The sequence below is a fragment of the Mus caroli genome, chromosome 12 (assembly GCF_900094665.2).
Source record: "Mus caroli chromosome 12, CAROLI_EIJ_v1.1, whole genome shotgun sequence".
NCBI lineage: Eukaryota > Metazoa > Chordata > Mammalia > Rodentia > Muridae > Mus > Mus caroli.
The window spans coordinates 64,464,295-64,487,455 of record NC_034581.1 but is presented as its reverse complement, the minus strand read 5'-3'; the positions used below and the strand labels follow the sequence as shown (position 1 = coordinate 64,487,455).

Genomic DNA, 23,161 nt, shown 5'->3' with positions numbered 1-23,161 from the left:
TTGATCTTCCCAGGATTTGTAGGGAATGTCGGTGGCTGTGTCCTTCAGCATGGGGACAGTCCCTCACTTCCCTTTCTGTTTCACACTTACCTTCCTCAGAGGAAGAATTAGTCTCCTTGCAGAAACTCTGCTTCTTTTTAGTGGTAATGATATTTAGAAACCAACATCTGAACAAGAAATATGTTCGTTACTTGTGCTATGTCATGGATCATATTTGCATTTTTGAGTATTTGGAGTGACTTGCAGAGTGACTTGCCACTCAAACAACAGTTTAAAATTTCATTTGAGAGGTAGCATGACAGTGAAGTCTTACACAGCATAGATTTACATTTTAAACCATGAGAGAGAAACATGGGGGCGTGAATGTTAGAAAGTTATTGTGAATGTGTAGCCAACTCATGCTAAATATCACTACATATAGCCCTTATCTGAGTAAACAATTTCAGACAATGATAATAAAGTCTGGTAACTTGCTATTGTAGATCAGTACATTATCTTTGGAACTGAAGATGGTATTTACACATTGAACCTCAATGAGCTACATGAAGCAACTATGGAACAGGTAATAAGAATTTTTTTTTAAAGATCAAAGATTTATTTATTTATTTATTTATATGAATACATTGTGGTTGTCTTCAGACACACCAGAAGAGGGCATCAGATCTCATTACGGATGGCTGTGAGCCATCATGTAGTTGCTGGGATTTGAACTCAGGACCTCTGGAAGAGCAGTCAGTGCTCTTAACCACTGAGCCATCTCTCCAGTCCCAAGAATTTTAACTTAAAGAATTAGTTTGAGCAAATTGGACAAAAGTATCATAGTTTGAAATCTGTTTGTATGAGCTCTAGTCTTAATTTTCATTGTTTAAATATTTAAAGGGGTAACATGGTACTGTCTTCACGTCTGTGTTGATTTTGTTTCCACAAAGAAAGGATTTTATAGTACCACTTGTTTTGTTTTGCATGGTGCTGGGGATCAAGCCTAGGGCCCTGTGCATGGGAGGAAGCCCATGCTCTGGCTCCGAGTCCCATCCCCAGTGACACCTTCACTGTCGGGGACTGGGGGCCAGGGTAAGAGGAGAATGTGCATGCCTTACTGTTACAGTAATCTGCTGCTTCTTCCTTTCAGTTATTTCCACGGAAATGTACATGGCTCTACGTCATCAATAATACACTGATGTCATTATCAGGTATGCATGATGGTGAAAACCATAGGCAAGCAGAGAAATGTAATTTTAGTGTAGACTGTATGACGATGCAGTTTGTTGTTTGAAAAAGGATTGGGTCTTCTGTGAGGGCTACATTTCCCAGCCCCCTTCCTGCATCTGGACACAGAGGGAGGGGAACATGATGATCTGCTGAGCCCATTTCCTTCCACAACTTCTAACATTGCTGGCTGCACTCTGTTTGCCTTCCTTTGAGTGTTAGCAGTGTAGCTGGAGGAAGCAGAGGGTCAAGCTACCTCCTTTCTCCATGAACTCTAGCAAACCACCCATTCTTAGCCTCAATTTTCTTAATTATCAAAACAGAACAGTGACATTAAAAACAAAAAACATCAACAAAAGTCTCATGAGGTGGTTGTGAGGGTTAAGTGAAATAACATTGCAGTGCTAAATTACAAAGTCTTATACAAGTGTTATTCTGGATCAATATAAAGTACCTTAGACTGGACCTTCTCACCCAGGGGTCTGGGGTGATAGATAGCTCAGTCTGTAGAGTGCTTTACAGCAAGCATGGGGGCCTGTGTTCTGTCCCCAGCATCCATGTAAAGAGCCAGGTGTGATGCACACTTGTAATTCCAGTAGTAGGGAGGCAGACGCAGGAGGCTCCTTGGGCTCACTAACCAGCAAACCTAGCCTGGGAGGTGAGTTCCAGACCAGGAAGAGAACCTATCTCATTAACAAGAGAGACATTGACTAAAGAACAGCATTCAGTATTGATCTCTAGCCTACTCAATACATGGGGTCATACATGCCAGCACTCACACACACACACACACACAAGCACACACACACACACACACACACAAGCACACAAGCACACAAAGCTTATCTAAACAAGGTGATTCCAGAACAACCTGTTCTGATTTTAGCATTGTCAGGTTTTTTGGTAGCTGGTGGTAATGAAAGTATCAGATATGTTACCATACCTTTAGACTTTTGTCTTGTAGTTCTTATCCAGTGTCTTACTCGCTGTTCTGTTGCTGTGAAGAGACACCATCACCAAAACAACTCTTATAAAGAGAGGACAATCAGCTGGGGTCTGCCTTACAGTTTCAGAGGTTTAGTTGATTACCACCACAGCAGGGAGCACGGCAGCATTCAGGAAGGCACCAGATCAGTAGCTGAGGGCTACATCTAGGAGACTAGAGCTGGCATGGGTAATAAGGCCAAACCGACTAATCCTTCTAATCCTTTCAAATAGTGTCACTCCCTAATGACTAAGCGTTCAATATATACAAGTGTTGTTCTATGGGACCCATTTTTAGTCAAACTACCACACCCACCAAACAATATTTTCTTACCCATTAGACTTACAAAGCTACCTGGAGGCTAACTGATTGATTTGATTTGTAGTACAAGATGTCTAATTATTATTTCTTCAGGAATCTGTATTTGAGCTATAACAATGTTTATGAAAAATACAATCTTGTGTATAAATGTCTTGTAAGAAACAGAGAGCCTAGCCGGGCATGGTGGTACACGCCTTTAATCCCAGCACTTGGGAGGCAGAGGCAGGCGGATTTCTGAGTTCAAGGCCAGCCTGGTCTACAAAGTCAGTTCCAGGACAGCCTGGGCTATACAGAGAAACCCTACGTCGAAAAACAAAAAAACAAAAAACAAAAAAAAAAACAAAAGAAAGAAAGAAAGAGGGGGGGGGTTCTATAAAGCAGTGGTTCTCAACCTTCTCAACGCTGTGACCCTTTTTATATAGTATCTTAGGCTTTTATTTCTGTGAAGAGACACCATGTCCAAAAGTAACTCTTGTAAAGGCTAACATTTAATTGGGGCTAGATTACAGTTCAGAGAGTTAGTCCATTATCATCATGGAGGGAAGCATGACAGCATCCAGGCAGACACGGTGCTAGAGGAGCCATGAAGTCTGTGTCTTGAGCAGAAGGCAGCCACAAGGAGACTGGGTTCCACAGGCAGCCAGAAGGATGCTCACTTCCACACTAGGTGTAGCTTGAGCTTCTATATGAGACCTCTGAGCCACCTGCACAGTGACCCACATCCCCCAACAAGACCATACCTCCTAACAGTGCCACTCCCTATGGACCAAGCATTCACACATGTGAATCCTTGGGGGCCATACCTATTCTAACTACCACATACTGTCCCTCGTATTGCGACCTTGAACCATAAATTATTTTTGTTGCTACTTCTTAACTATGATTTTGCTTAGTTATAATGTAATACCTGTGTTTCCCAATGGTTTTAGGTGACCCCTGTGAAAGGGTCGTTCTATCCCCTACAGGGGTTGTGACCCACCCGTTGAGAACTGCTGCTCCCAAGAGTACTTAATCTCTTTGGTTTTAATTATGATTAGCCTGTCATTTTTTATTTTTATTTTACATTCGTATATTACTCTTGTGAAAAGAAATAAACCCAATTCTATTTGAGTGACTTCTAAATGTTTTTGCCAGACTTTATTTTTCTTACATAAAAACCCACATAGAACCAGGGCAGGAGCCTGGGTCCTCTGAACTGGAGTGGGTGTGTGTTTTCACAGATAGTCAGGGAAATCCTGAAAGAGAAACGTGGTAAGCACAGTCTCTTTCCAGGTCTGGGGCCAAGTAGCTATAGATCTTGGAGAAGACATCAGAGGTGAAGTTGCCCAGGGTGGAGTGCAGCCCCTAGCTGATGTGCAACAGTCACCAGTACCCCCGAGCAACATCAGCTTCTCAGGCACTGGAGCAGGGATGGGGTGCAGCAGCACAGAGCCACAGGAGCCTCTCACAGGGCACGAGACGCTGTGGGCCTTGCCTGTCTTCCCCCCAAGTGCTCTCTGGACAGGGAGAGTGTGAAAACCAAGATATTGTCCCCTCAGACAGCAGCAACCTCTTGCCTGGAGCAAGTAACACCAAGACCAGTGTGACCATTTAGTGCCCAGTACTAACAAAAGCGTTGAAGCTGGCCCAATCCACTGCCCAAGTCACTTCTGCTCTGGCAGGATCTCTAGAACCATATCCTTTAGGGATGCTCTAGGAAAAATCAGGGATCGCAGATTTCCTGGTGGCAAGGAGACCAGGCAGATGCCTCCCATCCCTGGAACTTGACCTTCATGTCCTTGACCAGGCGGTCCAATTTGGTGAAGGATCCTCTCTCTCCTTGTCTTCTACCTTACCTCCATGAGTGCCATGGCTCCTAAGATCACTGTGAAAGCTTCCATGGCCTCTCAAGCCTGGGCCTCCCTATTCCCCCGTCCCTCCCGCTACATGTGAACTGCAATTCTGGATTCTGTCAGTAGAAGAATATCTCTAATTCTTGCCACTTTTATCATTAGACATAGCTTTAAAACCATACATAGTACACTTTATATTCTCATGAGATAACATGGGATGGCATGGAATCGTTTTTTTATGAAATCATTTCTATAATGCAGTTAGAATTACTCCTAAAACAGAGCCTAAGTATCAGAGCAAGTCTGGGTGAATAGAAAGGTTGAGGGGAAAGAAAGGGCTGTGTTGGCCAGAACGTTTCTTTTCTGAGAAAACAGAAAGTGTTGTGAGGGTAAATACCTGTGTGGTGTGTTTCTGCTGGTAAGGGGCTAAGTGTTGTTAGGATCAGGTGGTGTTTATGCGTATCACCTGCTACAGTGTGCTGTGTGGGTCGTCCATCACTATACTAGGGCTCATAGCACTGGCTTATTTCACTTTGTCTTTTATTACAATCTATGCATTTAAATTTTATTCACAGTTTTAATGGAAGATAAGTCTGTGGATCGCTGATAGATAAACCTGTTCCAGAGAGCTAAGCGCAGCACTGTAGACTTTTCTGTCTGTCTTACTCTTGTAACTGCTGTAACACGCGTGTGCAGAGTGCTTAGCAGTCTCTCCGCCTCCACAAGGATCAAGCAGATGACATTTATTCTTCCTACATTACCGATTTGTCAAACATGTCTGAACAGAATTACCCACTTGCTTAAAAATAAGTTTATCCATTACTTTCAAAATAACACTAACCAAGTCTGTTTGTTGTGTTTTGCATGTTTTTCTGTTTTGCTTGGTCCTTGAACCTTACTGGACTCGCCTCCTTAGAAGGTAATTGCACTTTTTTTTCTTTTTGGCAGGTTTTGTTGTTGTTGTTGTTTTGTGTTTGTTTGTTTGTCTGTCTGTTTGTTTGTTTGTTTTTTAAACAGGGCTTTACTATGTAGCCCTGGCTGTCCTGGAACTCACCATGTAGAGTTGGGCTGGCCTTGAACTCACAGAGATCCACCTGCCTCTGCCTCCACCTCCACCTCCTGATTCCTGGGTCTATAGGCGTGCACCACCGTGCCCAGCTACTTGCATTTTCTTTTACTTGAAAATTGTCTTTTTCTAATGAATTTACTATAGTAAAAGTAACTTCTTTCTTTTCCACAGGAAAAACCTTTCAGCTCTACTCTCACAACCTTATTGCTTTGTTTGAACAAGCCAAAAAGCCAGGCTTAGCCGCCCACATCCAAACTCACAGGTTTCCTGACCGCATTCTGCCAAGGTACAGCATACCATTTAGATCCTACTGGGGGTGAGAGTATGTGTGTGTTCTTTTTAAGCTGCCAGTGTTCTTGTCTAGTGAAACAGCTTCCTTTTCTTAATTTACATGTCATCCAGACTACAAATAATTCATACATGGAAATCATATGGAAGTTTTATAACAAATTCTTTATTTTATAAAGTCAGAGTCCAGGGTGATTTATTTTTAAGCCCTTTCCTGTTTGATTCTGGTGTAGTGGTTCATATGTCACCATATGCAACCACAATAGAGTCCATTCATAATGTCTTATATTTCAGAAAATTTGCCTTAACAACAAAGATTCCCGATACAAAAGGCTGCCACAAATGCTGCATAGGTGAGTAAATGCCTTCTCAAACTTGATGGTTAGAACGTTCAATATCTTTCAAATTACTTGAAGAATCTCATAGTGTCAATAAGAGGAAAAGTCAGTGTGGGAGTTTAACCGGCTGCGGATAGCGTGGTCCACACAAACCCCAGACTACCCCAAATTCAGCAACTGCTGGAAGGACTCCAGAAGTCACTGACAAGTGTGATGCCCACAATCGTGACTACAGGATAGTGCACAGCTGTGTGAAGGGGAGCAGGAGGCAGAGACAGGACCACAAGGCATGGTGCTGCTGCAGTATGGCATCCTATTGTCCCTCATGGTGTGGCTGGGTGGCGGCTCACATAACACTGCCAGTCAGGTGTTGGTTCAAGCATTCAGACTTTACTGGGGCTGCATCATGAAGGTGTGAGGTTACCCACATAGGTAATCTCATTTCCAACCCATCTAGTGACTAACTGATGCTAAAGGAGCCAAAGCCCCCACACTGTTGGTCTCTCTGGCAGGACCAGCTTCTCATACTAAAATTCTCTGGTGTCGATGGCCCCACCTAAGTTACACTGTTAGATGTAAGGCAGGATGGGAGGTTCAAGCATGGCATTCCGAAGATTCCAGGGGTTTAGCGGGTTTTTCTGAGAGGAGTATTAGAGGATGGGCTTGAAGCAGTGGTACAGTCCTTACGACAGACCTGTTGCTCCTACTCCTTAAATAGTGCTTGACACTATGTCACAGGGAGCAACAGAACCTAGACTCAGATCTAGGCCCAGTCTCTTAAACCTTGAACTTCTAACGTCTGGGAGTTGTTGGTTTGCCTGGTCAGTGAGCTTTCATATTTATCCTCATGAAAAGAGACTCTGTAGGACAAAGTACTCATCTACAATGTGCTCTGGCTACAGTCACATGTCACTTCATAGTGTATGTATCACTAGGTGATTTAACCTTGTACGTACACAAACCAAGTGATTTGTCACCAAGTAGTGTCATCTGCGGAACTACCATGATTTATTCAAGCCTTTGCTAACTGACATGCTCACACGCACCACAGGTAGCCATATGTCCCTTTGCCAGAGGGAAAGGAAATGGCTCCTTCTGGCAGGTGAGAACTAGTTTCACAAGTTCCTGAGAAATGCTGGCTTCTATCTAACTACCAGAAATCCTCCTATATGTATACAGGTTAAGCTCATTTCAGCTTCCTAGGGAGAATTAATGAGAATCATGTGCTATCATCCCAAGATCTATGGCTCTGAAAGGTCTAGAAGCCTGCAGTCTGAAGACTTGATGCAGTTCTGCAGAACTCAGAGCAAGTACCTGCTCACGTAACCACTGGGTGCTGTGGTCGATGGCAGTCACTGGGAGAAAGACAGACCAATATGAATTTTTGTAGGTTTGAGTCAAAGGATGGTCCAGCAAGATAGATTCATAAATCTATTGATTCACATCACATGTTGCTAGGATTTCCTCATGCCAGCAACTGTCTTCATTAAAAAATAAGTCACAAGCTGAGTGAAATAGTGCACGTCTATAATCCCAGCACTCTGTGAGTTCCAGGCGAGTTCCAGACCAGCCAGAGCTACACAGTGAGACCCTGTCTAAAAAGAAAAGTCACTTTACCTAACCTAATGATACTTTCTCACCAAAAGAAATTCAGTGATGTGTGTGTGGCTAGGATTGTTTTTCTTTCTTTTCAGTTAGAAACCCTTACACGGGACACAAGTACCTCTGCGGAGCTTTGCAGTCTGGCATCGTTCTGCTTCAGTGGTATGAGCCGATGCAGAAGTTCATGCTGATAAAGGTACATGTGGCTCTCTTACAGTTTTTCCTTGAGAAAGCACTGTGCATAACTCCAGTTGGCTAAAGCTGGAATTACTACTATGAGGAGCAGACCCTGAGAGTTAGTAGGAAGTGCGTGTGTTATATTTTATGTTCTTAGTAATATCTTCTCTATAACTTCCCGTTACTTAATAAGCCTCTGGAATCATCATAGCCACAGATGTTAATGTGGCCAGTCCTCTTAAGTTTCTTGCTTCTCATCACAGAGAAACGAGCTTTTATAGACGAGGCAGGGTAAGGAGCAACCTTCTAGCTGACCTCATACAACCTGCTGTGAACGAGGGATCGCTGTATTCTTCCTGTTTGTCTGTTGCAGCATTTCGATTTTCCTTTACCGAGTCCACTGAATGTTTTTGAAATGCTGGTGATCCCAGAGCAGGAGTACCCCATGGTTTGTGTGGCTATCAGCAAAGGCTCGGACTCCAGCCAAGTAGTTCAGTTTGAGACAATCAACTTGAATTCTGCATCTTCCTGGTTTACAGAAATTGGTGCAGGTGAGTGTTTTTAACTTTGTTATGTTCCTGCTTTTACCCATATCAGAGGCAGAGACTTAAGGTCAACCATTATGGGCTTCTAATAAAACTGTAAGCATAGGGGCTGGGACATGGCTCAGTGGTTAAGAACACTGACTGCTCTTCCAGAGGACATAGGTTCAATCCCCAGCACCCACATGGCAGCTCGTGAGTGTCGGTAGCACCTGTTGCAGGGGTTCCTACACCCTCATACAGGCACACATGCAGGCAAAACACCAAGGAATATAAAATACAAATAAATTATTTAAAAAATAAAAATAATGTTAGCATAATTTTCTAAGTAAAAAAATTACCTACATTTCTAAATAATAAGAAATTATCTACATATAGTTTGTGATCTCTTTTTGCCCAGGGCCTTTTGTTTGTTTGTTTGTTTATGGGTAACCCACTGCCTCCATAGTCAGTTTCAGACAAAAGCCTGATATTGTGTAGCTCACAAATTTACTGAAAATTTAACAAGCTTGCAAGCCCTGAACTTTGAAACCTGCTTTGTGGACCAAGCTGTAATTCCCAGTAAGGGAAAAGAAGAAAGCCACTTGCATCTATTCCTCACCCCTCTCTGTGGTCTTAATGGCATCTGCAGTTGGGTGTGTGCCTCCTATGAAGCTAACAGAAGGGGTAAAGTTCCTGTCACCAGAGTAAGAGCCGAAATACAAATGATTCTTAGTTAGGCAAGTACCATAATAAGTGGCTATGGATCCGTTTATTAAAACCGTGATTAGGCCAGGCCTGATGGTGGTGCATGCCTTTAACTTGGACATTCTGGAGGCAAGAGCAGGCAGTGCTGCATAGTCAAAGCCTGTCTCCAAAAGAATTGAAACTAAGAACAACACAAATCCAAGTGATATTTACACCGTAGTCCAGCACGGCGATTGTTGCATAGTTACCCATAGTGACTCCCACCCTCCTCCTGCAGGCTGGCGTGTGGGAGGTTACACTTCTCTATGCTAGAGGTGGACTGAGTCCTCTTTTGAATCTCAGAATTTGAGTTGGTTTTTGAGATTTTGATATGGTCCAGTGCCTCAAGTGTCCCATTATATCCACCTTTAACATTGTCCCAGCTAAAATACAAACAGTCCAGCAAGTACCTCCTGAGCAAGCCAGGCCTCTGAGGTTATCATGAGCTCGCCTGTGCACACGGACGAGGCCCCTTTCAGTCCAGCTTTCGTCCTCATTAGGCTTTGTTTGCACAAGTGATCGTTAATCCAACCCCAGCTATGTCTGTTGTTGAGCCAAGAGCCTTTAGCTGGCAAAGCTGTAGCCGTGAAAGGAGCTCTGTTGTAGGAGTCCTTCCTCTGCAGATTCTGACTCATTACTGCATGATCCCTGACTCCCAGGGCAGCCCTAGGCATGGTCACTTCTTGGTATTTGTTGAGTGAGAGAATGAACGTAGATTAGCTGAGAAAAATTACATCTGGTGTGTTGCCTGAAAGATGCTTCCTTGGTTGTCTTGACAAGGCTGCCTACTGTGCTGCTCAGTGATGTGTCTGTAAGGGACCATGTGCCTGCTGTAGAAATGGATGACATGACTGCCCTGTGGTTTGGTTAAGGGGAAACTTTTTATTGCAGATGTGAGAGAGGAAATCTGGGAGAGTCCAGAGCAGAGAGAGAAAGAAATAGGCTGAATGTGGCAGCAGACTAGACAGGGCCAGGGCTATCTGCAAGAGATGGGAGATTAACAAAGGATAGAAAATAGAGACTGCCTAGTGAGAATCACATCAAGAATAGCAGGGTTATAAAGAGAACGAATAGCTGCAGGGAGGGAAGCCCAGGAGCTGGAGGGCGTGTCGGGGAGGTGGGAGGGGAGCAGGGCTGGGATGCCAGCATGGGCTCTGAAATGTATAACAGGAACTTGGGTACTAAAGGAGCCTGGAGGTCAGCACTGGCTTTAATATGCTCACACGCACCACAGGTAGCCATATGTCCCTTTGCCAGAGGGAAAGGAAATGGCTCCTTCTGGCAGGTGAGAACTAGTTTCACAAGTTCCTGAGAAATGCTGGCTTCTATCTAACTGCCAGAAATCCTCCTATATGTATACAGGTTAAGCTCATTTCTGGATATTTGACTGCCTTTGGGGTTTGGGAAAGTGAAGTTTCCTTTGGACTTGACAGATTCCATCTCTTGTGAGTGCAGAACAAAATCTAAGCACTGTGTGCGTGTATCATCCTTTCCTTCCACATACCTGCCCTTATCACATCATCACCATAGCCCACCTTTCTAAAGCAAGTAGTAATTAGGGCAGTATTGATTTTAGCTCAGGTATCCATTTCCGAGCTGAGCTGACATTTGTTCTTCTAAACTGAGGTACATACTTCTTTGTTGTTGTTGTTTTGTTTTGCTTTTTGTGATAGCATGACACGATGCAGCTTTCACCATATTTCAGAGTAAATCACAGCAAGATTCAGACTTTGTTGGTTTCTAAGCCCTGCTTCACTGAAGTCTGTTGTTAACGGTAACCTTTCCCCACTTAGGCAGCCAACAGCTGGATTCCATTCATGTGACGCAGTTGGAGAGAGATACTGTTTTGGTGTGTTTAGACAGTAAGTATTATTTTGAAGTTTATTTTGAGTGTACTACTTGATAAAGCAACCCCTTTAGTGAAATTAAACTGTTATTCAGGCCCTTTCTCTTTAAGTGACCTGGTTGTATTGACTAAGCAGCTAAAATTCACTGCAGCAAGAGGCTGAGCTGCTGTCCCTAGGTGCTGTCCTTTTGTTTTACATTTGACTCATGTGGAGACATTAGCACTGTCCCCCTCTTAGGGAATCTCTGTATAAACTGTCCCCTCTCTGTGTAATTATGAGAGTAGACGGTCACAGAGTCACTTAACATGAACTTCTGGAGGCTTGTCAGGTCTGAAGCACTTAGGCTCCTGATCTGTTATGCAGGAGACATGTTACTAATGGGAGCAGATTGCAGTGTGAGCAGGGAAGGCAGGAAACAACAGCTTAGCAGACGCGTTACTTTGATTTTGCAGAGGAGGCACTCCAGTTCTCAAAACCCGTCTTCTCTTTGTGCAGTAAGTGTTATAGGATGGACTGTACCCAGACTTGGGATTATATTTGGAACATGACTGTACAGCTTGCTTTTAGTGGCCAAACCACCTGTATGTAAGATCATCTAATAACACAGCTTGAGTAACCCAAAGGCTGCAGATACTTGCCATCCCTTGGTAAGGGACTTGACTCTAAACACCTGTCAGGAGAAGTGTTATAAAGTTATCTATAAGGAAACTGCATCATTTTTTTTAATCCTAATAGATACAAAGTGTCTTATTAGCGTAACACATAAGCATGGCAAGAATCCCAGAGAGCTAAGGCCTTCCTGCTAAGCTCTGCAGGTCTGTGAATCATCAAAGGAAGGCCTCAGCCTCAGCTTTCATCTCCCAGTCTTATATTGTAACAGTCTTAAGAACACATTGGGTAACAAGACTCCCTGCTTCCTGAAGAAACCAATTTCTGTTTTTAAAGACATACTTTTGAAAAATATGTTCCCAGCTCTGTGATTTATAAGTTGGCTTTGGTAGACAGCAGTGGAGACAGGCTTGTAATCTCAGACTATGGGAGTGCACACTGAAAATTGGAAGTTGTTGGGATTTTTTTTTAAGTCTCCTTGAGCTAATGTGAGGGAATGAGAAAGCAGGGGGAGCAGAGGGAAGGAGGCCACATGTGCTTGTCCCCACCCCAGACCTCACTGCCCTGGAGTGCACAGGCCCATGGGCCCCGACTCACTGGGCTCCTATGGCCAGTTAGGAATTGCTGCAAGTGCTACTTGATAAATACAGTGAGATTTGTGAGGGAGAAATCAGAACTGTGGTTAAATATTCAAGCATCAAAGTTGCCACTTTTTAAAACATGAAGATATTCAGTATATGCTCTATAATTTTTAAAATAGCAGAGTCCCACTTATTGGGAAAAAAAGGCACTGTAAGTGTGTCCTTTAAAACATTAGTGATGATTTGTTACTGGGCATACCCAAACCAAGATAAATCTTTAAACTTTATTAAGAATATTATTTGATACCCCTATAAAACCCATTATATTTATTTTAAGAAATTTTCATTTCTAGTCTTGACTTTTTTTTTTAATTTCCTTTAAGAATTTGTAAAAATTGTAAATCTACAAGGAAAGCTGAAGTCCAGTAAGAAGCTGGCATCTGAGCTCAGTTTTGACTTCCGCATTGAGTCTGTGGGTAAGTCCTCTCCTGTGGCTGGCCTTGGGTAACTGGTGGCTTAGATGGTGTTCCCCCTGGGATGTGTCACTGCACCAGCTAGGTCGTGCATGTGGCCAGTGCTTTCTAAGTTTTCAACTAATTTCATTTTTTTTATTATCTTACTAGTTTTATACATGTAATTCACACTGATCATGGTCCTATCCCTGGGTATTGGTTTTTAAATATGCTCAATATTTTTTTAAAGCATTATAGGATTAGGTGTGGTGGTACAAGCTTTTAAACCCCAGCACTTGGTTAGCAGAGGTAATTGGTTCCCTGTGAGTTCAAGGTTTCAGGCCAGCCTGGTCTACAGAGCAAGCCCCAAGCCAGACTACTAGTGAGACCAATCTCAAACAACAATGGAATTTCTACTTCCATCTTTTTTGCTGGTATGTCAGCATTTTTCCCCAGGAGAATAGAAACTGTGAGGAAAAATGTGATAGATCCAAATATTTATTGTACTATAAAAGAAATATATATGTATATTATATAATTACCTGTATATGGCTTTTTAAAATGTTTCTGATTAGTTAAAAAACATTCTGGATTTTTTAAATTAATTAATGTATTTGTTTGTTTGGTTGGGGAGGGTTCTGTTTTTGTTTTTTATTCTAACCTGAGCTTCTCATATTAAACTAGAATTTTCTTGTGCACAGTGGGTAAATATTACACAGATAGCCCTTGAGTAACAGATGATAGAAAAGTACCTAACTCGCTGGGGCAGAACCCCTAAGCTGTCTGAAGCGTCAGAGAAAAGGTTGTTTCTTCCGTCCCTGTTAAACACTTCATACTGCGGCATGTCAGGCTCTAAGACATAATATCCTCAAGGAGTGTGGCGTGGCTCCTCGGCCTCTTAGCTGAGATGTACTGATGTCACATGTGTCCCACTGTCTGGAGAATTTTTACTGTTGGACAGAAGTCTCCTCCTAGATGGCCCCCACCTCATTTCAGTAAAGCTTAAAATGGTGACAAGGATCCTCTCCGAGGCCCTTTAAATCAATTCTCAAAAACAAGACAGTAACTGGATTCCTCGTTTGTCACATCTAGGGAAACATGCGATCTGTCATCGTCAAATGCTTCTGTCTCTATGAGGCTGAGTTGTGTTGTGTCCCAGACACTCATGAGCTAACTATGGTCTTATTATCCCACTGAGCAGTGTGGATGGCGTGCTTGTGGGGCGCGTACAAACCCCCTCCGTTTGCTCCCTAGCACAAGGGAAAGGAAGAGTAATGCTGACGCTTTTCCACCGTTATGTTTGTTTCTGGCTGCCATTTTCTAATTCTAGTTGCAAGAATAGTCAGTAAAACAATAAGATACTTATGTAGCAACTGCCTGAGGTCACAATGTTCAACGTGATTACGTTTTGGATTATGAAGTGGGTTTATTTTTTAATTAATTTTATAATATGAACATAGAAGTTACCTGCTTGACAGCTACTTGAATAACTTCTTTGAAGTCCAAAACCCCACTGCATGTTTTTGCTGTTTTAATCACTTAAAACAGAAGATACAGCCTATGAAAGAGAAGTCAACGGCCAGTACTGTTTATCAAGTCAGCCCGTGTTGGAGAAATGTCTGCAACACGCATCTTTGAAGCTTTGTAACTGTCTCAGTCAATTACTTGAGCTTAGACACTCCTTAGTCACAAAAATGTTGAGCAGTAATGGTCTAGACAGTGGAATTTTGCCCCAAGCACTTGAAAAGCCTTACATTATCATTTGTTAAAAAGTTAGGGAGGCGCCAGAAAGATGGCTCAGTGCTGCAGAGGGCAAGCCAGAGTTTCCCAGCGACCCTTTCCGGCCTGTACCTCCAGTTCCAGGGGATCCCTTGGCTCTGGTCTCCGCAGACACCTGCATGCACACACATCACACACACAAACGTACACAATTAAAAAGAATAAAAGTGAATCTTTTCTTAAAAAAAAAAAAATGGCAAAAACCAAAACAGTCTGGGGAACTCTGTTGTGCTTCCATTACATGTCCCCTCATCTTTCTCAGTGTGCCTTCAAGACAGCGTGTTGGCTTTCTGGAAACACGGGATGCAGGGTAAAAGCTTCAAATCAGATGAGGTAAGTTTGCACCATTTACCTCCCTGACTCCTATGCTAAATTTTAATGGCAAAATGTTCATTGTTCTCCTGGCCTCTCTGAGTCACATGGCTTTGCTTAGTGCCTTGAATGCCATAGCTTGGCAGGATGCGCATCTGTGTTCTCTCTTCCTGTATGTTCATTTTGGTACTTTGGTTTTGAATTCCCAGTAGCCATGAGGAACTCCTAAATGTTTGCAAAACCTCATTCCTTTCGCTTCATTTTTCAAAATTTAGTGACTATTTTTCATAGCTACTATTGTTATAAATAATATATAAGACCTATTATGTTCCAGGCAGTTTACAAATATTAGCACATTTAAGGCTCAAAATAATTCAGTAAAGTAGGCACGTGCCGAGTTAAATGGCAGAGCCTAGGTTTGGAAGGTCTTCAAGCATCACTTTAAGCCAAGATGATCAGGGTGCTTTTATGCAGAGAGGAGAGTTTGGCTCCCTCCCTGAGGGACAACCCTCATGGAAGCATTTCCCAATTGTCAGATTCTTCTACACCAAAGGCTCATAAATTCATGGAACTGCCTGAAAGTGGGATCTTCTTGCTTTTGAATTTAGTTTATCTATACCCTTATTTATATTTTAATAAATATTTATACTTCTAAGAAAAAGATGTTATAAACCAGCAGTCATTGGTGAGTTGGTTTATTTACTGACCTGGGTCACTAAATGTCACCAGGTCCCTGTATTTAGTGAAATCTAACTAGAGTCCTGCTCACTGCCACAGTGCTCATTGTTCTGTTGTTGTTTTGTGTTCAAGACAGGCTTTCCCTAGAGTCCATGCGCATGGCCAGCACACTGAGCATGCTAGCTGGTCTCACGCTCTGCACTGTGTCATTTCTATCTTTGGGAAACTCAAACCCAGGGTCTCAGGCATGCAAGGAAGGAGCTTTCTGCTAACCAACATGCCCAGCCACGCAGCTGCCTGCCTGTATCGCATCTCACTTTAACTACGCTCTGCACGTCTGCCTTTCTGTGATACTCTCATCCTTTGACGTACACCTAGTTGACGTTTAACCTCTGCCATAAACTAACATTCCACCGTAATTAGAGTATTTCAACTTCGTACAATAAAAATTAGCCTCCTGGAGTATACAGCGCCTAAATTGTTTGCAGATTAACATTCATTATGTCTTTCCAGACTACAAGTTCCGGTTAACAGACTTTTTACACTAATCATAGCAATGGTTAATTTGAGTTCCCCAAGAGCCAGACCAAGATAACAACCCAAGTGGAGGTACTTTATCTAGGAATAGGTTCTAGAAAACAAGTGATGTAATAAGACACATAAAAATAGCAAGAGGGGGCCGGGCGTGGTGGCGCACGCCTTTAGTCCCAGCACTTGGGAGGCAGAGGCAGGCGGATTTCTGAGTTCGAGGCCAGCCTGGTCTACAAAGTGAGTTCCAGGACAGCCAGGGCTATACAGAGAAACCCTGTCTCGAAAAACCAAAAAAAAAAAAAAAAAAAATAGCAAGAGGGGAACATCAAAAGCATATTCATGTATGTGGGCAGCTGTCTGTGTGCAGCAGGGGTCAGTCAAGTAGGGAGCACCAGTGAGTGATGCTGACCACACCCTAGCAGCGACTCCATTACAGAAGAGGGGGGTGGAGTCTGGCACACAGTGGCTGTCCATTTGGATAGAGGCTGCACCACAGCCCCCACTCTTTGGGAAGTGCTTGTGTGTGGTGGTACAGCTCTGAAGACTGCAGAAAGCAGCAAATGTCATCTAACACTGGATGACCCCGGGCACTGGGGAAGAGCAACAGGGTGCCCCAAAGCACCTCACTGGCACGGAAGGCTTACATGACCTTCTTGTAACTTTTAACTTCTCTGGCCTGGGTGGGGGGCGGGGGGGGGGTTCCCAACAAGAAAAGAATTCAAATGCATATCACACAGAGTTCTTAGAGAAATTACAGAAAGCAGCTGACCCAGACTAGATGCTCTGTAAATATTGGCCCATTTCTACTGAGAGTCAAAAAACAAACTTATTGAAATATATTTGATTTGGAGAATTATAGCTTTGAAAAATTATTCCCTTTCATTGCTAGATTTAAGTGATTGTTAAATTACTGTGTAAGCAATACTGGGGCCATAGTTTACTGATGGTTATTTTCATCCACAGGTTACCCAGGAAATTTCAGATGAGACCAGAGTTTTCCGCCTGCTGGGATCAGACAGGTTGGTTGTATTAATATAATTATGTGAAAGTAGCAATGATCAAACTCTTGACTAAACTGTCAGCCCGTGTCAGGTTACAATCAGAATTCTTAGAGGGCTCATCAACTTAGAGAGACGATTGTATTGAGCGAGTGAGTGATACTTAGCTTGTTGAGTTCCCAGACTTTTCAGGGTGAGAGTTGTGCTTTGAGAGACAGTTAACATTCGGCCAAGGCAACATGTATAGATAGGAGTGCTCACCCCCATTGGACCAGAACAAGACTTCGCATCCCTTAGTTCCCACTCTGTCTTCCTGGTGTGTTTCTTTCTATTAAGTATTACATAAACCATCAGATGTTAGCTTTGTGTCATAAAAAGCTCACCTTGCCTGGAAAGCATTCTTACTGTAAGATGTTAGCGGGTCCCATCCAACATTGCTTACGCGTTAGACGTGTGAGGAAGGAGTGGGAGAATAGAGTGAATGACTCTTTGAAGGGAGGCTATAAGGAGAAAGGAGTTTCTGAAAAATGGTGGTTACCTCAGTGAAGGAGAACGGCAGCCACGGGCACAAACCAGGAGGCAGCAGGAACTGGAGGGTCAACTCTGCTGCTGGAGGGGCTGGCCATTGAGTGTGGCTCTGTAACTCTGAGGATTGTGGTAGTAGAACACAACACCTCGTGGCTGATGCTTTTCTCTCCCCTTTGACCGGACTCTTCTCCTTGCCTGACTGTCCTTTGTAACGTCTCGTAATTCTGTCACAGGTTGCTCTAAAATTTCATTTTTGAACTGTGACTCCTTGGGCTCATCTTCTTGTTTAGGCATCCTCTTGATTCTTTATATATGCACATACGTTTTTGTATTTTGTTTTCTTCCTCTCTTTTTTTTTAACATTTTAGTGTGTCTGTGTGTACACACACGTGGAGATCAGAGAACAACTTACAAGCACTGGTTCTTTCTACCACGTGGGTCCCAAGAATAAAACTTAGGTACTTGGGCTCCTCAGAAGTCCCCTTGCCTGCTTATATATTTATTAATAGTAGTTAACTCTGGGCAGACAGGTAATTTTATTTTTTCCTTCAACATTTCCACAATGTATAAGGTATGTTTTTATTGCGTAAAATTCACACAAAAATTATTCATTGTGTGTGAACTGTCTCTTCCATTTACTCTCTAGACTTCCTTCTTTGTGTGGATTATATCTTATTCTATTAAACCTCTCCTCATAATTCAAATGCTGTGGAGTAGCTCTTGGTCCCCCTCCCCCCCTTCAGTCCTCTGATGCTTTCCCTGTCTTCGCTCCTGGGAAAAGGGAGAGGTGGGACAGGCAGCACGCTATTCTTTGTCGTAAACCATTTGTTTTCAAAGAACCTGTGTGCAGTTCACAGGTCCTTCTAGGGTCCTGTTGATTCTCTAGCCCTTCTTCTCTTGGTATAGATGCCTGAGACATTTGTCACAGCTGTCGTTGGCATAACTGAGTTATTTGGGTTCAGTGGGAATCAGGTGAGAATTATCCCCAACCGTGACAATGCTTTATATAAAACAACTTTGTTCACCAAAAAAAAAAAATTTTAAAAAGCTGGGCATGGTGGCGTACACCTTTAATCCCAGCACTCGGGAGGCAGAGGCAGGAGGATTTCTGAGTTTGAGGTTAGCCTGGTCTACAGAGTGAGTTCCAGGACAGCCAGGGCTACACAGAGAAACCCTGTCTCGAAAACAAAAAAAAACAAAAAAACTTTGTTCAGCTGTGCTAGAAGTTATGAAACACACTAATGACTTTGGCTGTGGAACGAGCTGGTCCTACTGGCTGTGGGGGACGCTATGTGAATACTTAAGCTTTTCCTTGGTTTCTTTTAGGGTGGTTGTTTTAGAAAGTCGGCCAACAGAAAACCCTACAGCACACAGCAATCTCTACATCCTGGCTGGACATGAAAACAGTTACTAAGCAACAGAGATGAATTCCAAGTGACAAGAAGATGAATGAACATGTTCCATTGAAAACAAGAGTGTTTTAAGGGAATTCAGTACAGACTGCAGTGTAACTTGCTTTAATTATTATGGGTTTTATATCAAATGAACTGTACATTAGGATAGAATTCAGTATTTTCTGTAGCTGGAAACAGCTAGTCAATCTCTTGCCACTGTGTGGTGGTTATATCAAGTTTGCTTAATAAAAGCTACGAGACGAATAGTCCTCTAGTCCCAAGAAACACAGTCCTTTTAAAACAACAACGTTTGTAACAAGGTGCCATGGTGTTTTTGAATAACTCATGATTCTCTGGAGAGGGAGTTTACTGAGCACTATATCATTTTATACCATGTCTCACTCCATCTCAGTGAACATAATTTGATAAGACGTTATCGTGAACAAGCCTTTCACTTTGACATTGGCCGTTCTGTATGTTTTTGTAAGATAGAGTATTTAATCCTTATTTATTAATCTCTTGCTGGAGTGGTGTAATGTTTCTAACTTTTAGCAAAGGAAGGTTGCAGAGCAGCTGAAATTTTTTATAATGTGTGAAAACATTGTTTACCTTCCCAGAGTAGTGCTTTAGGGGTCCCTGGCGGCGTGTTGGAGGTCTAGCACATACAGCTTCATTGAACAGAATATTTTACGACAGTTTCATACAGGGTTGCCTTAGCGGGAATTGGTTTTCAACTCCAGATGGTTGTAAGGGCTCGTGCAGAAATACTGATGGTGGGCACAAAGCCTCAGCAGGGATGTGTAGTGTCCAGGTGTGACTACCGGATTTTTGACAAGCAGTATAATATACCTGTGATTTTGTTTTTTACATTAGGGATAATGCATAAGAAATTAATCTTTATATATATCATGACCCCTAATGTTTGGGAAAAAAGTATTTAACTGTCCATATTATGTATTTTACTTATGTTATGCCAAGGGGGAAACTGCAAAGTAATTGCACGTGTAATCTTGGGGTTTTCACATACATAGATATTCATTGTGAGTAGGTTTAAGGGAGAAAAAAAAAACACTTTAAGTGAAATTGGAATATCTGATGGGATAGTATAGATAAATGATGTTGTTTTTATATTTTTTAAAAACGAGTATACTAAAATTAAAAAAGGATAGGGCTGTCTTTTAGTTTGTTTTTATTTTACAATTCTTAGTATTCAGAATTGATGCATTTTATTGGTACCAACTGTCTTAATGCATTTATTAAGAACAGTTAGCATTGAGGTAATGAACACAGGGGCTAAGAGTAGCAAACTATAGAAGTAGTCTGACCGGATACTTGAGGAAAACATTGTACCTATCTCATCTTTACAGTTTTATAAAGTACATGTTATCATCTCCACCTTCCAAATGAGGAAGTAAGAGTTTAACCAAGTTAAACAACTTACACGTTACATACTGGTTAGTTCTTTGAGCCAGACCAAGAGTCCTCCGACTCTGCTCTTTTCACTATGCAATATACAAGTAATAAAATGTTACGCAAATGAACTATAAAGTATTTGTTCTTTAAAGTGCACATATTGGGGGTGGGCAGCAAGATGCTCACTGGATAGAGGTTCTTGCCATGCAAACCTGACTGCTACCTAACTTTGGTCCCCAGAACCCACCCATGTGAAGGTGGAGGGAGAAAGAATTAACTCCACATTGTTGTCACCTGACCCCAATGAGTGTGTGCCTGCACACACACCCCCAATAGTCAAATGGAATGCACATTGCTGTTTACATGGGATGTGTTAAATGGGTTCTCTCAGGAGGAGTGCCACACACAACAGATGGCAGGAGGACAAGCCTCTAACTCAGGAAAGTGAAAAGACCTAAGAAAGGGCCTGGCCAAGGCCTCCTGCTCACAAGCTGCATGGCTAGAAAACATTACAGTAAATGGAAGCTGTGCTGTGCCCAGAGCTTGCGGTCAGTCAGTCTTCTGTCCCATGCTGTGAAAAATGAGCGGTCAGTGAGAGCTACAGAGAAAGCGGGGGGAGGGGGGGGATAGCTCTTGAGGAAACAAGCTGGTGGGACAGTAGAACCATGGGACAATCACAGGAAGAAGGTGGCACGGTCGTGACTCGTCAGCAGACACTTCGAGAACTTTTAGGCCGGACAGTGGTGGCTCACGCCTTTAATCCCAGTACTTGGGAAGCAGAGGCAGGTGGATTTCTGAGTTCGAGGCCAGCCTGGTCTACAGAGTGAGCTCCAGGACAGCCAGGGCTAACCAGAGAAACCCTGTCTTGAAAAGCCAAAAAGAAAAAAAAATCAATTACATATTTCACCAGGTGTGCTGATTGATTCATACCTATAATCCATCCCTCAGGAGGCTGAGGCAGATCCTGAGTCTTTTGAGGCCAGCCCAGACTATACATAGTGAGAGTCTATCTCAAAAAACAAAACAATGATGCATTTCAAGAAACGTATCCCAGTACTAAAGAACATTAGATTCTAGATGAAAGAGCATAAGTCCTGAAGGTTGAACACCGAGGCACGCGCACACACAGAGAGCTTAAGTCCTGAAGGTTGAACACCGAGGTATGCACACACACAGAGACAGACAGACAGAGACATGGGCACACACCACACAAAAGCAATGTAATGAAAAATATTGGGCAAAGTGAACATGATCAAAATACATGAAACTTGAAATTCAAAGATCTAATAAAAACAAACACCAAATCACATCATTAATTTCAAGGATACTGGCGTGATAGTTGGTTACATAGCAATGAATATAAACTGATGCCTTCAGGTGTCAACAGAAGCCATGCCAGATGAAGGACCTGAGACCACACCCAGCTTCAGCCACCCCATCTGTCACTTTGACACTGAAAGCATCAGTTGGAGAAACTGCAGCCTCTTCAGCCAATGGCACTGAGATATCTGGACATTCACATACAGGGTAAAACTAGATTTTACCTCTGCCCTGTTGAAGAGTCAGTTCAAAATGGACCAAAGGCCTGAATCTTTGAAACTGCGAAGGAAAACGTAGAGAGCACGCTTCAGTATCCAGGCATAGGGAAGGACTTTATGAAAAGGATTCCTGCTGCTGGAGAAACAACAGAATTGGTAAGTGGAGTAAAATGAAAGGCTTCTGTGTAGCCAAGGAAGCAATGAAGAAACCACGCACAGCAGGCGAAACCTTTGCTAGCCACATCTCTAGTGGATTGGTGTCTAGAAATCTGAAGGCCTCAAATGCCCAGAAAGTTCATCCAATCAAAAAGGGGACAGATACCTGGACAGTTCTTACCAGAAAAAAAAAAATACAAGAACAAAAGTCCTATCAGAGGAAAGCAAATCAAAACCACACTGAAGGCTGGAGAGATGGCCTAACAGTTAAGAACATTTGCTGCTCTTACAAAAGAACCTGGGTTTGAGTCCCAGGGCCCACATCGGGGCTCACAACCAACTCTCTGTAACCCCAGTTCCAGGGGATTCACTAAGCATGCAGGTTATATGTACATACAGGCGAAACATTAATACACATAAAGTAAAACCTTAAAATGTATACATTGAGATTCTGTCTTCCTCAGTGGATATGACTAGCAAAACCAGTGCTGGTGTGCGCCTAGAGGGTTTGAGATAAAACCCTTACATACTGCTGGTGGGAATACGGTTAAAACCACACAGAAATCATGGAGCTTCCTGCAATGCTGACGGCAGAACCACTGGACAGTCCTGCTCTATTGCTTCTGGGCGTACACACAAAAGAATCAGATTATCACAGAGTTAACGTGTAATTGTGGCATTACTCACAAGGACCCAAGTTACAGATTCGGCCCATGTGTATCATATGGACAGACCTGTGTAGTATGTATTCAAATAGAGTTCTAGTTTGCCATAAGGTTTAAACCCTGACAGCACCTGGCATGTGTAGGTGCCAGGGCTGTTACCAGCAACTTTCCCTAATATCAAACGAACACCCCTTTCTCTAATAGCGTATGAACACCCTTTCTCGTGCCTACACCAGGCTCTTCACGTAGGTGGGTAGGGTGCAATTTTAAGAACCTGAGAGAGTCTCATGACCGCATATCCTCACAGAGTTCCACATGCTGCATTAAGTCCTCGTCTTTAGAAAGTGCAGATACCTAAGAGAGAACAGTGCCTGAGCAGTTATGAATTCATAACAAGGCTTGGCTATGAAGAAAGGACCAGCAGAAAGAGGGATGCATTCTGGGCTGATGACATCAACATAGACTAAGGAGCTATAAAGCACCGCTTAGTGACACTTTTAACAACAAAACCCTTACCACACATGACAGTGACAGAGGTGCTTTGCTAAATTAATCCCATATTCCCAAGTAACTTCAGCAAGCACAGTGCTTAGC

At 42.8% G+C, this 23,161-nt stretch overlaps 1 protein-coding gene across 2 annotated transcripts in view; it reads left to right on the top strand.

Moving 5' to 3' along the window:
* Window positions 1–20,336, top strand: part of Map4k5 (mitogen-activated protein kinase kinase kinase kinase 5) — a 91,315-nt gene extending 70,979 nt beyond the window's left edge. Inside the window, exons 21-32 of one of the 2 annotated variants that reach the window (XM_021178701.2) lie at window positions 483–562; window positions 1,130–1,190; window positions 5,261–5,263; window positions 5,585–5,699; window positions 5,996–6,054; window positions 7,734–7,837; window positions 8,192–8,369; window positions 10,880–10,948; window positions 12,507–12,599; window positions 14,617–14,687; window positions 16,839–16,894; window positions 18,728–20,336. In XM_021178701.2, coding sequence (XP_021034360.1) covers window positions 483–562; window positions 1,130–1,190; window positions 5,261–5,263; window positions 5,585–5,699; window positions 5,996–6,054; window positions 7,734–7,837; window positions 8,192–8,369; window positions 10,880–10,948; window positions 12,507–12,599; window positions 14,617–14,687; window positions 16,839–16,894; window positions 18,728–18,815 — 977 coding nt within the window. In that variant the 3' untranslated portion in view covers window positions 18,816–20,336. The remainder of the gene's footprint in view (window positions 1–482; window positions 563–1,129; window positions 1,191–5,260; window positions 5,264–5,584; window positions 5,700–5,995; window positions 6,055–7,733; window positions 7,838–8,191; window positions 8,370–10,879; window positions 10,949–12,506; window positions 12,600–14,616; window positions 14,688–16,838; window positions 16,895–18,727) is intronic. The other variant, XM_021178702.2, reaches the window with a different exon arrangement.
* The last annotated feature ends 2,825 nt before the right edge of the window (window positions 20,337–23,161 follow it).